The following is an 18401-nucleotide window of genomic DNA, read 5'->3' on the forward strand; positions in this document are numbered from 1 at the left end:
TAATGGGAGCTTATAGGGATGATGGAAATGTTCCGAGTGGTTACTGAGCTGAATGCATTTGTCGAACATCTCAAACTGTGGACTTGTAAAAAAGTGTGCGTTTCATTGAAGGTAAACTACGTTAAACAAAAACTACTGTAGGAAAAAAGCGAAACAAACTCTAAGACATCCTGAAATGTTTCTGCTCAAGAGAGCGGCCCGAATGGGAGAAGGTGGGGCTTTTCAAGTTTCTGGACCTGCTTTAGACAGGCAGAGGGAGGTGACAAGGTCCAGGGTCCAGCCGCGGCGCGCAGGATCGTCGGGCGCCGGCTTCGGGGCGCTGGCAGGGGGCGGGCCGGGATCCGAAGTTTGCGCCCCGGCCCTTCCTGTTCCTGCCGCGCCCTTCTCCCGGCCGGCCGGGAGGGCGGGACGGGGCCGGGCTGGGGCCCGCGGGCCCGGCCAGTGTGCGGCCGAGGCGGGCGGGCGGCGGGTGTCCGTGCGGCCGCGGGTCATGACGGTGGGCGACCAGGCCGAGGGCGCGGGCGAGGAGCCCGGCGCGGTGCGGCTGCCCTCCCGAGTGACCAAGCTGCTGTCGGCTCTCTTCTACGGAACCTGCTCCTTCCTCATCGTTCTGGTCAACAAGGCGCTGCTGACCACCTACGGGTGAGGCGGGCCCGGGGTGCAGCGGGGTCTGGGGATGCCGGCCAGGCTGGGGGAAGGCGCCCCGGACGCGGGGAGCGCGGGCTGCCCTTGTCCTCCGTGCGCCTTTGGCCGCATCCGGGCCAGCCTGCGGGTGGACGCGGAACCAGGACTCTCATCTTCGCTCCTGGACTCAGCTTTCACAAGGGCCTTCCGGGACTTTCGCAACTTTCCACACACGGAAACCACAACCTCACAAAGTCAGTCCACTCTCACTGAACCCAGGCACACCGCGCTCCTTGCTGCCGGGGATACCCTGCTCAGCTGTGCTTCTAGGGCTCAGCCAAATGCTTCCAAATACACCAATGAGCTGAAAAAGGTGATCCAAATGTGTGTGATGAAGTGAACAATTCCTTATACAAATTTAGATGTTCAACAATTAGTCCTGAGCCAGTAAGTCTATTTTGTATCAATTAACCTTTGATTCTCAAATTGCTAGCACGTCCAGGGAAAACAATTAGAAGTTCATAGGCTGTACTTTTGGGGATTGGTGTTAAAGTAAACCAGCCAATTTGTAGTTCCTTGAACTTATTGAAAATCCTGTTTCCTTCTGCTAGTATTGTAGCAGCATTGAAAGAATTGTGGGTTCAGACCCAGCCTGCGCCAGTTAATACCTCACGGTCTCTTGGGCCAGTCCAATAGTCAGCAATTTTTTTCAGACGTAAATGGATAATTAATTGCAACCCAGTTAATTACCTTTCAGGGCTTTGCATGAGCTATCATAAGTGAGATCTCTCCTTTGTAAATTATACTGTGCTGCAAAAATATAACATCAAAATCTTAGAACCCAAAGAGAGGTAGGAGAGTATCTTCAGCTTCGTTATTTTATATTTGAAGAAAACTGAGACCCACATGAACTCAACTGGTGCATCTTCAACAGACATTTACTGAGTGCCTCTGTGTGCCAAGCCCATTGCAGGCACCAGGGAAGCAGCTGTGAAGAGTCCCTGCTCTGCTTTTTGAGTTTCAGTGGTGGGGACAAAATTAAACACATAGTTTCATGAATAAACAAGGCAGTTTCAGGTATGACAGCAGAATGCCGGGGTGGAGTAGTTGTCACCAGAGCATTCCAGGAGAAGAGAGCAGCAAAAGCAGCAATGTGGAAGTGGGCGTGAGTGGCCTGCTGGAGGGACATAGAGAAGGGCACTGTCACTGGAACTGAGTGAGTAAATGCCAGAAGGGAGGTAGGCAGGGAAGGCAGGAATCAGATCCTTCTTTCATTCCATAATATTTACTAAGCACCTAGGGAGTGCCAGGCATTGTCTGGGCAACTTGGGAGAGAGAAGTGAACAGAAAAAATCAAAATCCCTATCCCCATGGAGCTTACATCCTAGTGGATCAATAAATAAACTAGTAACATTTATATTATGTCAGATGTGACCAGTGTTCTAGAGCAACAAATAAGGCAGGAAAGGGTATTGAGGAGCATAGGAGTGGGAGAGAGTTTGCTTTGCAGTTTTAGGTGGTGTGCTGAGTGTAACCTCACTGAGGAGGTGATGTTGGAGCTGAGACTTGAGCCTGGGATAGATAGTCCAGGTGTGAAGAGTTTGGATGGAAATGGTACTGAGTGGCAACTGAGAGCAACAATTACTGGACAGTGTAGGGCCCAGAGGGCTCTGGCCTCTGCTCTTGAATGAGATGGGAGCCATGGGAGGTGTCAAGCAGGGGAGTGACATGATCTAAATCACTCTGGCTGTTGTGTTGAGAGCAGATATTGGAGGACCAAGGTGGAAGCAGGGATTTTATGAATAGTTTTAAGGCTGGGTGCGGTGGGAGACAGAGGCAAGAGGATCTCATGAGCTTAGGAGCTCAAGCCTGAGTAAGAGTGAGAGCCCTATCTATACTAAAAATAGAAAAATTAGTTGAGCTCAGGGCCAGTACTGAAGTACAAGCTAGTCAGGAGGCTAAGACAGGAAGATCACTTGAACTCAGGAGTTTGAGGTTGCTGTGAGCTAGACTGACACCATGGCAATGGAGTGAGACTGTCTCAGAATAAAAATAAAAATAGTTTTAGTTTTAGGCTAAATGGAACTAGAAGCCTCTTGGAAGTTTCGCATGGGAGTGACCTGACATAATTTCAGTGATTAAAAAGACTTCTTTGGCAGTAGGTGGATGGAGAACTGATGGTACTAGCAGTGGGGAGAGGGCTAGGAAACGGGTGTAGTACTCCAGGTTTAGGCTTGGACTGGGTGGGGTGTGACAGTGCATGTGAAAGGAAAGGATGGATTGGGGGTACTTTCTTTTTTTGATCCTATAGCTGTAGATACTCTTTATAAGGTCTCTACAAGTCTGGGTTGCAGCACGCCAGTTGGTGTTTATAGGAAACACAAAGTTTGTCTCAAAGAAATGAGCAAGTATATATTTATTTTATTATGTTTTTTTATTTTTATTTTTTAGAGACAGAGTCTCACTTTGTCACCCTCGGTAGAGTTCTGTGGCATCACAGCTCACAGCAACCTCCAGCTCTTGGGCATAGGCGATTCTCTTGCCTCAGCCTCCCGAGTAGCTGGGACTACAGGTGCCAGCCACAATGCATGGCTATTTTTTGTTGCAATTTGGCCGGGGCCGGGTTCAAACCCACCACCCTCAGTATATGGGGCCGGTGCTCTACTCACTGAGCCACAGGCACCACCTGAGCAAGTATATTCTTTACCTAAGCCTGAATCATTTAACACTTAAACAGCAAGCTAGCAGGAAGGAAGGGAAGGAAGGGAAGAAAAGGAAAGAAAGTAAGGAAAGGAAAGAAAAGAGAAAGGGAGTGGCCAGTAGTTAGGTCAAATGAAGGCTGAAGATGAGTCTCCACTTTGTGCCCTTGAATGAGTGAGGTGCTGACTGGCCACAGCAATCTGTGCCCCTGAATACACATGTTCTCTTGTTGGAAGCAAGTGATGCTTTGAAGGGGAAGGGCAGCGTCCAACCAGAAAGAAATATATGAGACATTGTATGCTCTAACCTTTCCATCTTTAAAATTTCAAGTTCTATAATCGAAGGAGAAAATGGAGATTTTTGCCTCGGGAAAGCAAAAACCCTTATAAACTTATAAATACCTCACATTTCTGCATTCTAGTGTAACACACAATTGGAGAATCCTGTTCAAATAACATTGTTCATTCTCTCCTCTCAAAATACTTTAGGCCCAATTTTTTAAGGGGAGAGGGGTTGGGGTGATGTAGTTACAACAATAAACCATAGAAATCTGATCTAAGCATTAGCTGTTTGAAGATAGAATGTTGTGTTGTAGGATAAAGAAAGGACCTTTTGGTAATTACCTAATTCACAGGGTCACGGGAATGTAACTCAGGGGATGTTTTTCTCTTTTCCATTTTGGGCAGATTGTTTCTGGTTGTTTTATAAAACCAATGGGTGGCCTTAGTTACTTGTTAGTTTTAGTTCATTGTAATGCCAGATTTACCTGGTTGAAAAGAGAGAGAGGCCCTTACAGGATGTGAACTGTGAGACCCATTGAAGTGAGAGGGGAGGGCAAGGTCATCCAGGAGTTTGTGGCCCGTGGTTGTACCTTTGGACCTTCAGGATCAGTTTCATGAGGTGGGCAGGTGGGCAGGAGTTGGGTTTTTTTTTTTCTTCCCATTGTATTTATTTATTTTTAGTTTTGGGGGACAGAGTCTTATTCTGTCACTCTCGATAGAAAGCTGTGGCATCACAACTCACAGCAACTTCAAACTCTTGTGCTCAAGCAGTCCTCTTGCCTCAGCCTCCTGAATACCTGGGACTATAGGCACCCACCACAATGCCTGGATAGTTTGTTTTTTTTCTTTCTATTTTTTAGTAGAGACTGGGCCTCACTCTTGACTCAGGCTGGTCATGAACTCAGATAATCCACATTTCAGCCTCCCAGAGTGCTGGAATGACAGATGTCAGCCACCATGCCGAGCCTTTTTGTTCCACTTTAGTATTACACTACATGACATGAAAGAAGTTACTAATGATGTTTAATAAACATGTCAACCTTAGCTGTATTCAATTCAACAAATATTTGCTTAGGATTTGCTGTGTACATGTATCTCATTAGGTATCGCTGGACTTTGAGCTCTTTTAACCTAGTTGTTTCCAAATATGCCTAGAAGACTGAATCACAGGGTGGGGTTGTTAATAAACGCTACTGATTCCTAAATCTTCTCTGGTGGGAACTGAAAGTCTATATTCTGAAATAAAACCAACTCCGAATTTTCTTAGTTTAATGAAAACCTGGCTCATTCCAGAAGAGGCTACTCCTTTCATTCCCCTCCCCGATGCGGCCGGATCTTCATCTCACCCCCTGGCCTCAGCCAGGAGGCAGGGTTGGGCCCGCTTAGCTCCCCACTGCTCATGCTCCATTGAGACTAGCTTTCTGTCCCCTCTGTAATGGCTCTTGGTGACTGATTTAGTGAAGTCAGTCTTCCCCTCTTCCTTGTCTTGGGCCAGCTTTCTCGTGGCTTTAGGATCCGCACACTGAACCATCATGGTCTGGTCTTGTCTCCAACAAACTCTTCTGTGCTCCACCTCCCACAGCTACTCCTGGGACCCCATCTTCACCAGTAAGCACACCTCTCTGTTAACAGAGACCACCCCCAAACTTCTGTGACATAATTTAAAGATGTTTATTCTGAGTGTGACCACAGCCCAGAGCACATGTTCTCAAGAGGTTCTGAAAAAATGTGCCCGCCAGTAGCAGGCAATTTGGTTTTATACAGCCATGGAAACAAGAATTACTTGTAAGATCGTAAGTGAATACGTAGAAGACATACATTGGTTTGGCCCCTAAAGACAGGACATCTTGATGGGGGGCAAACATAAAGTTTATAGGTGAACTTAAAGATTATTTGGTTGGTAATTGGTTAAAGAAATAAAGCTCTGTCTAAAAGCTTGGAATGTTTCAAGTTAATTTAAAGAAGTCTGTTAATCAGAGACAAGCCACAGGCTGTTGCCTAGACATAACCAGACTCAAGTGATCTATTAAGTAAATTGATGGCCTACATGTGTTGTTTAAGTTTTGTCTTGCATGGCCTTAGGCCTATTAATGAATTAGTTATCTTACTGTTGTAAGGAGTAACTCTAACCAAAGGGAGGAGACATGACGAGGGGTGTCTAACCTCTCTTGTCCCCATGACTAGCAACTCAGCTCTTAAGGTTTTACTGGGGTCCCCTTGGCTTAGAGGGGGTCTATCCCGTTGGCTGCGGGGCTTAAGATTTTATTTTAGTGCACATCTCTGAGACCTCCACTACTGGATACCCATTCCCTGACCTATCCTGGGCTCTTCCTCACTTACTTCCTGCCAGAGAGCCCCTCCGGGAGGGACACAATAGCCTTTCTTCCCTTTCTGTCCTGGGCCTGCCCTTGTCTTCTGCTTGCTTCAGCCCTTGAGCAGCCCTAAGCGTCCTGGGTGGAAAAACCACATCTGGGCTGGCTGGTGTGACTTTAATTCAGTGATGATCAGGACACTTGTGGGACTCTTCCTTAATACCCATTGGTTGCTTTCTACGTCTCAGAAATGAATCTTTCACACTTTCTCCTTCATCTGGAAGGCCTCCCTTGTCCCCCTTCTCCCTTCTCCTCTGATCCTTTATTGAGAAAATAGAAACCATCAAATGAAGGCCTATCCACCTCCTTTCTGCTGGAAAGGAGGGCCCCTTTCCTCTCACCATGCCTAGTTCTGGACATTTTTCTGCTCCTCTGGCTCCTTCCCTTATCTTTCTTTTATATCAGTGTCTCTCTTTCTATCACCTTAAAAACCCACTCATGTCTCTCAAGCAAACAAAACTGCTCTCTTGATCACACATGTATTCCATTTCTCTGCATCTTTCAGAGTACCAACCTAAAATAATCAAAAAAGTAAGGGTCTAATTCAAAGTGAGTCTATTCAAACACAAAGGTTGAGGACTACAGCCCAGGACACACTTCCAAGTTACACTAGGGAGTGCTCAGGAGAACAAAAGAGAGACTCAGAGTTTTTAAAGAAAGGACTAATCAGAAGAGGGAGTAATTACAAGAATTTGTCAGGAATTCTCACTGGTTTACAGAAATAGCATTGGCTAGAGATTGACTATACACTGTTGAACTATAGGGTGTATGGCATTTTATGGCTACTTCGGCATTAGACTAGAGCCTGATGAGCAAGTGGCTTCAAAGGTTTAGATCAAGGGGGAGTGACTTGACTGTGATTTCATTCTAGTGCCTCTCTGAGCCTGATAATTTGAGGAGGCTCACATTCATAGAAAGTTATTTTTTTTTTCCTCACGATCCCAATTGTCCCAAAGACGTTCTTATGGTTGTTTTTAACATTTGAATCAACACCCAATCAAGGCTTCTGCAATGCACATTTTGTCTTTTTAGTTTGTTTTAATCTAGGAAAGTCCCCCTCCTAACAACCCTCCATGATACTGATTTTTTGAAAAACTTGAGCCCTTGGTTTCGTACCTGTCCCACATTGTGGATTATCTGCTTTATTTTTTGAAATCTCAATTAACATATTTTCCTCTGTCTTCTAACTGAAAGTTACACCGAAAGCCTTCATTTCATTCAATTTAAACCTTTTTGGCAAGACAATTTCATAGCTGACCCCGTAAACTGCACATTACATCTTATCAGGGGCCATTCCACTGCTAGTCATGCTGGCTGCATTTGAAGGGTTAAGATGGGGACTGCAATAGCAAGTGTGTATGAAAATTCAGTTTTAACTGAGGTGACTGGAGAAAAGAGAAATTGAAGTTCAACTCAAAGTACTGTTGACTTTCAAATATACATATATATTTCTTTACTACAATTGTTACTGGACGAAGAGGGTTTGACGGCCAGTCACTGTCAGCCAATGTGCAGAGATGGGGATAGGTCCACCAAACTTTGTCAGAAAGCTGCAATTCTGGAGAACAGTGAGAGTATCCTCTCCAAGACTGTTCTGTTCTTTCATTTCCAAAATTACAGTTATATATATAAAAGTTCAAAGCAAAGACCATACAAACCTCTATTCCAAATAATAATCATCATACCTCGACCTAGTACAACATTCCAATTCAAAAGTTAATCTCCTAAATCAATCCACCTAAACTACTCAAGATAGGCATCTAATCTTAGGGGTGAGAGCTAAATTTCAAAACAGTAAGAATGGGAGACAGGAGGTGGAAGTCAGCCAGGACCTAAACTGCCCAGACCAGCTGGGTCTGTCCGCCCTACCTTGCCTGACTCCATCTTGTTCTTACTGTATGTGCTTTGACAATGGTTTGTGTTGCTTAAAAGATCCCTCTCAGACTAAGGGGTCATAAGAAACATTAAGAAGTTTAAGTCAAGTGTTTATTTAAACCCATGTTTCAATTTTGATAGTTTGTATGACCTCCCTGCTATGAAAGATGAAGCAAGTGCAACTCCTTCCATCCTCCCTGCCCTCCACATCTTCTTTCTTTTTTTTTTTTTTCTCATTAAACTTTGTTTTAATGGGTCTCAAAATTCTGTGACAGATTTTTGGTCATGTTGTTTCCATTAAAAAGTACTGATTTTAAAAACTAATAACTTAAAACTGCCACACAAAAAGAAACAAAACATTTTCCTTTCCTTCTGAAGGTTTTACGATGCATTGTTATCTTTAACCAGTCTCTTACTATTAAACTTAAATGGCCAATTGAAACAAACAGTTCCGAGACCATTCTTCCACCACTGATTAAGACTGGGGTGGCAGGTATTAGAGATAATATTCATTTAGCCTTCTGAGCTTTCTGGGCAGACTTGGTACCTTGCCAGCTCCAGCAGCCTTCTTGTCCACTGCTTTGATGACACCAACAGCAACTGTCTATCTCATGTCATGAACAGCGAAATGACCCAGAGGAGGATAATCTGAGAAGCTCTCAACACACATGGGTTTGCCAGGAACCATATTGACGATGGTGGCGTCACCGGATTTCAGGAATTTAGGGCCATCTTCCAGCTTTTTACCAGAGTGGCGGTCAATCTTTTCCTTCAGCTCAGCAAACTTGCAGGCAATGTGAGCTGTGTGACAATCCGGTACAGGAGTGTAGCCAGCACTAATTTGGCCTGGATGGTTCAGGATAATCACCTGAGCAGTGAAGCCAGCTGCTTCCATTGGTGGGTCATTTTTGCTATCACCAGCAACATTGCCACGATGAACATCTTTGACAGACACGTTCTTGACGTTGAAGCCCACGTTGTCTCCTGGAAGAGCTTCTCTCAAAGCTTCATGGTGCATTTCAACAGACTTTACTTCAGTTGTAACATTAACTGGAGCAAAGGTGACCACCATGCCAGGTTTGAGAACACCAGTCTCCACTCGGCCCACAGGGACAATACCAATACCACCAATTTCGTAGACATCCTGCAGAGGCAGACGCAAGGGCTTGTCAGTTGGACGAGTTGGTGGCAGAATGCAATCCAGAGCTTTAAGCAGTGTGGTTCCACTGGTATTGCCATCCTTCCGGGTGACTTTCCATCCCTTGAACCAAGGCATGTTTGCACTTGGCTCCAACATGTTGTCACCATTCCAACCAGAAATTGGCACGAATGCTACTGTGTCAGGGTTGTAGCCAATTTTCTTAATGTAAGTGCTGACTTCTTTAACGAGTTCCTCATATCTCTTCTGGCTGTAGGGCGGCTCAGTGGAATCCATCTTGTTAACGCCAACAATTAGTTGTTTCACACCCAGTGTGTAAGCCAGAAGGGCATGCTCATGGGTCTGTCCATTCTTTGAGATACCAGCTTCAAATTCACCAACACCAGCAGCAACTATCAGGACAGCACAGTCAGCCTGAGATGAGCCTGTGATCATGTTTTTGATAAAGTCTCTGTGTCCTGGGGCATCAATGATAGTAACTAGTATGTGCTGGTCTCAAATTTCCACAGGGAGATATTAATGGTGATACCTCGCTTACGTTCAGCCTTCAGTTTATCCAAGACCCACGCGTACTTGAAGGAGCCCTTTCCCATCTCAGCAGCCTCCTTCTTAAATTTTTCAATGGTTCTCTTGTCAATGCCACCACATTTGTAGATCAGATGGCCGGTAGTGGTGGACTTGCCCGAATCTACGTGTCCAATGACAACGATGTTGATATGAGTCTTTTCCTTCCCCATTTTGGATCTTATGGGCGGTTTTCACAACACCTGTGTTCTGGTGGCAAACCCGTTGTGAAAAAGCCACATCTTCTTTTATTATGTAGCATAATAAAATTAAAATTAAAACAAAATAAAATTATAATCCCATCCTTGTTTGAATCTGTCCTATATTTAAATGGATATAGTGGTTCTTTTACCACAATATCTCCATTGCCAAGTTTGTTATTTTAATTTGACTCCCCTTTGATGGTATTTCATTATCAGAATTTTTTATGGAGAATTCATAGCTGCTGTATTAATTCTGCTGAGTATTCTTTAATAGCTTGTTCTATAATGTCTTGTGCTTTTAGATCTGAAGATTCAGTTTATATTTTTTTTTTCTCATATCAGGGAAACAAATTTCTCTTTTGTCTCTTTTGAATCACTATAGGGGCGAGGTTTTCCTATATTGCCCAGGTCGATTTTGAACTCCTGGTCTCAAGCAATCCAGTTGGCCTCCCAAAGTGCTAGGATTATAGGTATGAGCCACTATGCTGGCCTATCTTCTTTCTTTATTTTTTTATTTTTTTTACATGTACATGTGTTTATTTGGTTTCCACTTTTTGCTTTAACAAAATTAAAGAGGCCTAAAATTTAATAACAATAACAATGTTTAAGATAAGGACGAGAAACAAAAACCTCGCAAAGAATGAACAAAGATAAATATATTCAGAAAAGAAATCAGATGATTGCTGCTACAAAATATTGAGCAATAATAATAATAATGATGATGATGCAAACAAAGTAACATTCATATTTTCAGAAAAGTATGTCTATCATAGGATGCTTTGACTCTGAGGTTCAGTATGGAGTCATCAGTTAACTTTTTTCTCCTAAAGTCTGAAAAAATAGGAAATATTTATTTTTATAAATAAAAATAGAAGATAATTTCAAAAAACAGATCATGCCAAGTCTTACAGACAATAGAAAAAGAGGAAATACTTCAAAATCATTCTACTTCATCTGAATATACCTGATATTAAAATTGGAAAAAATATATTATGTAAAGGGAAATCATAAACATATTTCACTTATAAATGAGGGTGCAATATCCTAAACAACATATTAAGTTGAATTAAAAACTATTGTTTAAATAATTTACTTTGGTCAACATTAAATCCAATTTTTGTGAGAATTAGTCACTATTTTCTTTTCTTTTTTTTTTTCCTTTTCCTCACCCCCTCCCTGCTTCTCTGTCTGCTCTCCCCTTCCCCCACCCCCAGTGTCATTAATTGTCATTAATTGTCCTCATATCAAAGTTGAATACATAGGATTCATGCTTCTCCATTCCTGTGAAGCTTCACTAAGAATAATGTATTCCATCTCCATCCATGTTAATACAAATGCTGCAAAATCTCCATTTTTTAATGGCTGAATAGTATTCCATGGTATACATATACCGCAGCTTGACAAACCATTCCTGGGTTGAGGGGCATTTAGGCTATTTCCACATTTTAGCTATTGTAAATTGAGCTGCGATAAACAGTCTTGTACAAGTGTCTTTATAATAAAAGTTTTCTTTTTCCTTCTGGATATGCCCAGTAATGGGATTGCAGGATCAAATGGAAAGTCTAGGTTGAGTTCTTTGAGGTTTCTCCATAACTCCTTTCAAAAGGGTTGTATTGGTCTTTTTTCTTTATTGAGTTGTTTAAAAACCCATTAAAGTTATTCAACTTTATTTGTAGAATAAAGTTCGATATAAAGTTATAGGCTATGTTCTTTTTATATTCTAGGCACAGTGATTAGTCCTATAGGGTGGTGTTAGTCTTCCATATCTATTTATCTTTTAGAGTTTGTCCTTTTACTCTCTATGTACTGTGATTACCTCAGGTATTGATAATTCAATTTTCAACAGTGGCCTTTGACTCCTTGGTGTTTCTAAAGGTAATTTATTCATGTGGCAGTCATGTTTGTTTGGTCCTCAAATGGTCTCCTTATCTGTGTATGCTCATCTCTGTTGACTATTTTATCAACTCAGTGTTGAACGCTTGTATTGATGCGTTATTCTTACTAAGGTGTACTGTAGCCTTACAGAGTTCTTTCTGTTCCATGCATTATGTTTTCTTCTATGCCAGGCTCTTTGTCTTATCTTTTTTGTTGTTACTGTTTTCCTGTTTGTTTATATTGCTGTCTTATTACTTTGTTCAATGGGGGTGCAGATTTTATTCTCTGAGATGGTGGGAAGCATATTGGAGAGTGCTCGTCTACAGTACTCTTGGGGGAAGCAGGCTTAGGCAGAGGGAAAAGTTGGGCTGTAATCCAGTCCCAACAAAAGCCCAATCCCAGGGACTGGAGCTGGCATGGCTCTGCAGTTCTCCTGAATTAGAGAGGGGACCCTAGCTGGCCTTCATCCCACTGTAAGACCAGCAATTGGAATGCAGGTTTCTGTAGGGAAGCGGCTGTGCTACTGTCAGGCAGTGTTCTTTAGCTGAGGACCCCGCTGAAGAATGAGCCCTTTGGTGTGGACGGATATATTTGTATAGGTGGCTTAACCCAGTGTCCACTAGAGTTAGTTTTAGTCTCATGATGGTACTGTCTAGTCTTTCATTCTATTTTCTCTGATGGGGTGAGTTTGTTCTTTATTCTTTTCTCTACACCATATCTGAGACAGGTGTGTTTCTGACATACAGGTTAAGGGCTGAGTATTTTTTTTTTATTGTTGGGGATTCATTGAGGGTACAATAAGCCAGGATACACTGATTGCAATTGTTAGGTGAGTTTTTTAATAATATTCAGCTTTTTTAGTAGCCTAGAGAATGGGAGCCGCAAAGGGTTGAACAAAGGATGAGCAGGTAGAACTGATCTGCTGTCTTGTTTAAACAAGGTGAGGCAGGAGTCAGAATTCCATATCCAAATCTCCAAGTGCCGTCTGTTGAAAGACAGTCTTTCCCTACTGCTCTGTGGTGTCATCTTTGCCATAAATCAAGTGTCCGTATACAGGTAGTCCCCAGGTTACGGACAAGATAGGTTATTTAGGTTTGTTTTTAAGTGGAGTTTGTGTATAAGTTGGAACAGGTACATTTACCTATTACCTGTAATCACCTCCATTTTTAAGTGTGAGTTATGTGTCATTCAGACATTTGTAACTCCAGGAGTAATAGCCTCCATCTGTAAGTACAAATTATATGTTAAGTCAGGTGTTTGTAACTAGGGGACTAATGTGTGTATGTCTGTCCTAATCTCCTATCACACTACCATTGTGCAAATATCACATGGTCTCATTTATTGTAACTTTAAAATGAATCCTGACATCCACTGGAGTCATTCTTCCAACTTTGTTCAAGGTTTTCTTGGGTGGTTTTTGCTCTTTGCCTTTCCATTCAATTTTAGGATCAGTTTGCTGGTTTCCACAAATTATCTGCTGGTGTTTGTATTGACACTACATTGATTTTATAGATCTCTTTTAGGGTTTATGGAGTTAACTACACTATTATGTTTCTAAGCCATGACCTTTTATTTAAGCAGGCTTTCATGTTTTTACTATCAATTTATAATTTTCTATATAGAAGTCTGTTTTGTAAATCTTTGATTATATTTTTCCTGGCTATATTATTTTAGAAAAAGCATAATGACTCACCATGTAGCCATCACCCAATCTGGACATTCTTTTTGTATTCATATTTCTTTCCCACTCACTCCCACCCTCTCTTCTAGATTATTTTGAAGGAAATTAAAATATATATTATCATATGTATTTTAATATGGATTCCTGATAGTTAACAACCCTTGTTAAAAAAGAAAAACCTCAATACTATCTCATAGCTAAAAAAGTGAAACTAATCCCTTAGCATCATAAAATATCCATGTAGTGTTATTTATTGTACTTTTTGGTGCCGTAGTACATTATGTCTTTAACATTTTCATTTTCTTTGTTTCTTGCTGGTGTATAGACACATAACTGATTTAAAAAACATTTGTCTTTCTTGTATTTGGTGACCTTTCTTTTTGTTTTTTTTTGAGATAGAGTCTCAGTATGTCACCCTTGGTAGAGTCATGTGGCATCATAGCTCACAGCAACCTCAAACTCTTGGGCTTAAGTGATTCTCTTGCCTCAGCCTCCCAACTAGCTGGGACTACAGGTGTCCACCACAATGCCCGGCTATTTCTTTGTGGTAGTTGTCATTGTTGTTTTTAGTAGGCCCAGGCCGGTTTCAAGCCTGCCAGCCTCAGGGTATGTGGCCAGCGTCCCAACCACTGAGCTATGCATGCTGAGCCTTTGGTGACCTTTCTAAAGTTATTTATTCTAATAACTTATCATCAGATTTTATTTTTTTCTGCATACACAATCAGGTCTATTAACATGATAGTCTGCCTCCAGGCACAATAGAAAATTACCAAGTTCAGCAATGATCTGTTGAAAAAATGAAAAAGAAATAAACAAATGGAAAGTGAACAAATTTGATAAGTTTTATTATTTAAGAATTTTTAATAACTCCTATCATTATGTGTTATATGCTGTCTTCACATTTTTGTATGTTGCAAAAGTGATCTGTTATTCTATTATTCTTTATAGTTTCCCTTCACCAATTGTCCTTGGAATTGGACAGGTAAGTGAAAAAATTAAATTAACTCTTTTAATTAGTCATCAGTGTACAGGATGAAAAATCTTAAGTGCTTTTGTGTAAGACTCTGGTTTACAAACTTATCCAGCTGGCTGAGGACCAGTGGATCTTGGTACTCTTGACAAGACAACATGACCTACTGATACACATTTTATTTCATTCTATAGTTTAGGAACAATTATATTCATGGGGAAAATGACTACTTAAGTTTCTTAATTGAATTAATTATTCTAAAGCCAGAGGTCACAAGACTCAAAGTCTCCAAGGCCTGATGGGTAACAAATGAGTGGATTGGGGGCACTGGCAGACGAGGGAGAATACTTGTCTCACTTGAAGTGTGCCCTTGATACTTAGCTTAACCACCATGCCTGTAGAAAAAGGTTTGGGAGATGAGGTGGGACCCTTCACGCCCTGATTATCAGAGTTGGGGAGATTTTTCAAGAGAAAGATATGAATTTGAATTTTTACATCAAATCTCCAAATAATAAATGTTGGCAACTGATTCAAATTGTTAGAAAACTGTGGGCCAAACAAAGCATGTTCCAGTTTGGTTCTTATAGCTTGTGATCTTTTGCTCTCAAGTTCAAGGATGATTTTTGGATAGGCTTTTAAACTCAGCTTATTTGTTTGTTTCTTAAATTCCCATTCATACTAAGTTGTGGCATGTTTATTCTTTTGGTGGTATGCTGGTAATTTACAGATAGACAAGCAGTAACAGGCATCAAAGACTTTTCTTTTTCTTTCTTTTTATTTTTATTTATTTATTTTTTTTGAGACAGAGTCTCACTCTAGTACCCTGGGTAGAGAGTATTGTGGGACCATAGCTCATAACAACCTCAAACTCTTGGGCTGAAATGATCTTCTTGTCTAAGCCTGTCGCCACCGCATAAATGATCACATGGGAAACGGATTGAGAGTACAAGCTGCAAGAGACTGAACTTGGCTCCTCCGGGATTACTGAGTCACTTGGTGGCTTGCCTTCCAAGTCACAAGAGATTTCCAGGCTTGCCAGGATGTCCTTAGCAATTCCTCAGATGAGTTATGAGATTGGTGGCTTTGTAGTAAGTTGATTTTTAGTCCTCTACATAAGCTTCCCAAGTAGCTGGGTCTACAGGCTCCCGCCATAATACCCAGCTAGTTTTCCTATTTTTAGTAGAGATGGTATCTTGTTCTTGCTCAGGCTGGTCTCTGAACTCCCAAGCTCAGACTATCCACCTGCCATGGAGACACCTGCCTGCTATGTCTCCCAGAGTGCTAGGATTACAGGCATGAGCCACTGTGTCTGGCCTGGCTTTTTATTTTATTTATGTTTTTTGATTTAATTTATAGGGGGGAAAGCTTAAAGTTATAAAAATTGTATCTGTTAACGAAATTTTTAATTGTGAACCTGGAAAAGCCTGTCATTTATATGAGTAAACATTATTCTGCTTAAATGTTTTGCTAATAAGTAACTCTTTGGAACACCGTTTTGGGGAGAAAAAAATTATAACACCAAACTAATATGTTTCCTTATAGTAAAAAGAAAAATAAGTTTCAGTGTAAAAATATGTAGAAAAAGCACTTTAGGAAAAGATCAGTTATATGATAAATGAATCTTCATAACCTCCAAGTCAAATAAATTCCCTGTTCTTTGACCCACTGGTTTATACTCAATTAAGGGAAGCCTTTCTGATTTGCAATTTGTTGAGGGAAGAGGCCAATCAGAGTTGGTTTTAAAAGTCTGAATTACATTTATTTTAAATGTGCTAGTATATTTCTTTAAGAGTTGGAAAGTGAGGTGAGGCACAAATACAAAGTACAGTTGTAATTCAGGATGGACTTATGATAAATTATAAAAATCTTATCATAAGGATTAAGTTCACAAACCCATTTGGGTTTAGGATTTTAATCATGTTGAAGGAGCTCTTAAATTTTTGCATCCTGAATGGAGAAAACTGAGTAAGTTCTAAAACCTGCATAAGAAGATGGTATTATTATTATTTATAAATAATTTATTTTGGCCAAGTGTGGTACTATAACCCTAGTGCTTTGGGAAGGAAAGATGGGAAGATCTCTTGAGGCCAGGAGTTTGAGACTCCATCTCTACAAAAATATCAAAAAATTGGCTGGGCTCGGTAGCTCATGCCTGTAATCCTAGCACTCTGGGAGGCTGAGGCAGGAGGATCCTTTGAGCTCAGGAGTTCAAGACCAGGCTGAGGAAGAGCAAAACCCTGTCTTTACTAAAAAATAGAAAAATTAGACAAGCATTGTTGTGGGCACCTATAGTCCCAGCTCCTTGGAGGCTGAGGCTTGAACCGAGGATTCTGAGGTTACTGTGAGCTAGGCTGACGCCATTGCACTCTAGCCTGAGGAAACAGAGTGAGACTCTGTCTCAAAAAAAAAGTTAAAGAATCTGGGTGTGGTGGTGGAGCATGTTTGTAGTCCCAGCTACCCAGGAAGCTGAGGCAGGCAGATGGCTTGAGGCCCAGAGTTTGAGGTTGCAGTGAACTGTGATGCTGTCACTGTACTTCAGCCTGGGTGACAGAATAAATGTGTTTTTGTGTGGACTTTCTTCCTTTAAAATTGTTCTCCCAGCTTTATGAGATGACCATATGCATAGGACAGGAGAAGTAAGGTCTGGGATCAGTGTGGCCTCACTGCTGCCTCACTCTGGTCATTGCCGGGACCCCATTCCCCATTCCCTTTCTCCCTCTCTCACTGCTCCTAGAGCCCCTGAGATAATGTGTATATGTATGAGTCTGCTTGATATTATATTCTTTGCCTGTAGTTCTGATGGAATCCATGCAGTGGCAAGAAAAATAATTTTAATATTCTAAGATAGAGTATTTTTTCCCCCTGGAAACTAGAAAATGGATTTTTTGTTTTGCAGTATTTCTTTTTGATGAATCTGTTTTCTTCTGATGTCCCTGAACCTGAAGCAATCTGTCCAGATAGTTTTCTGATGTTTCTCTCTTCCTTTTTCTTTAGATGGCAGCTACCATAATGATACTGTATGTGTGTAAGCGAAATAAAATAATTCACTTCCCTGATTTTGACAAGAAAATCCCTGTAAAGGTATGTGTGAAAGTATATATAGCTGTGATAGACGATGTAAAAAGTACCATAGAATTACCTATTGATTTTAGAGTATAGATCCATGTCTAAACTCACTTTACTTCTTACTTGAACTGGGTAAAAACTTCTTAATAAAGATTGTATGTCATGCATTTGTCCATTTAGCGAAAGTACATGCTTAAGCAATTGACATTAAGTAAATGTTATTTCAGAAGTGAAATGACAGCGCTCTGAATTAGGGATTGGCCGACATTTTTGGTGAAGGACCAGACCATCTCTGTTGCAGCTATTCAGCTCTGCCACTGTACTAGGAGAACAGCCCTAGATGATATGTGAATGAAATGGTATAGCTGTGTTCCAATAAAACTTTGTTTACATAAACAGGAGCTAGGCTAGATTTGGCCCTTGAACCCTACCTTGCTTGCCCCTGTTTTCAGTTTCATTTTTAGTTTGGATTAATAAAAGCTGTAGGTAAGGCTCAGCATGGTGACGCATGCCTATAATCCTAGCACTCTGGGAGACTGAAGCAGGTGGATTGCGTGAGTTCGATCAGCCTGACCAAGAGTGATGGCCCATCTTTACTAAAAATAGAAAAACTAGCCAGGAGTTGTAGTGGGTGCCTGTAGTCCCAGCTGCTTGGGAGGCTGAGGCAAGAGGATCACTCAACCTGGGAGTTTGAGGTTGCTGTGAGCTATGGTGTCACAGTACTCTACCCAGGGTGACAGAGTGAGACTCTATCTTAAAAAAAAAAAAAAAAAGCCATAGGTGAAATGAAGAATGCAATATATGTATATATACATATACACGGAAAGACAGTTTTTTTCCATCATGGAACGAGAAATGTAAAATCCACCAGGCTTTCCTGGGAGTGTAGAATGCAGCCAACTTTTATTGAACAGTTGCTGAGTATGAGATAACTGGGCAGATACTTAACTCTTAGTACCAGTACCATACAACAGGTGGTGTTAAATGAATTATGACGGCATTTGGATTTAAATCAGACTGTCAGTTCCTTG

The 18401-nt window shown here is 41.4% G+C and overlaps 1 protein-coding gene and 1 pseudogene across 6 annotated transcripts in view; one reads left to right on the plus strand and one right to left on the minus strand.

The window, feature by feature from the left end:
- Nucleotides 1-379: 379 nt before the first annotated feature.
- Nucleotides 380-18401, plus strand: part of SLC35D2 (solute carrier family 35 member D2) — a 72493-nt gene continuing 54471 nt past the window's right edge. For 2 of the 5 annotated variants that reach the window (XM_053577116.1, XM_053577115.1), the window contains exons 1-3: nt 380-642; nt 14283-14316; nt 17299-17385. In XM_053577116.1, the coding sequence (XP_053433091.1) occupies nt 491-642; nt 14283-14316; nt 17299-17385 (273 nt within the window). In that variant the 5' untranslated portion in view covers nt 380-490. The other 3 variants (XM_053577114.1, XM_053577122.1, XM_053577131.1) reach the window with 3 other exon arrangements.
- LOC128575428 (elongation factor 1-alpha 1-like) lies at nt 8084-9881 on the minus strand (annotated as a pseudogene). The gene has a single exon (XR_008376993.1). The product of XR_008376993.1 is annotated as an elongation factor 1-alpha 1-like (transcript).

This window comes from Nycticebus coucang, chromosome 2 (assembly GCF_027406575.1).
Source record: "Nycticebus coucang isolate mNycCou1 chromosome 2, mNycCou1.pri, whole genome shotgun sequence".
NCBI classification, from domain to species: domain Eukaryota; kingdom Metazoa; phylum Chordata; class Mammalia; order Primates; family Lorisidae; genus Nycticebus; species Nycticebus coucang.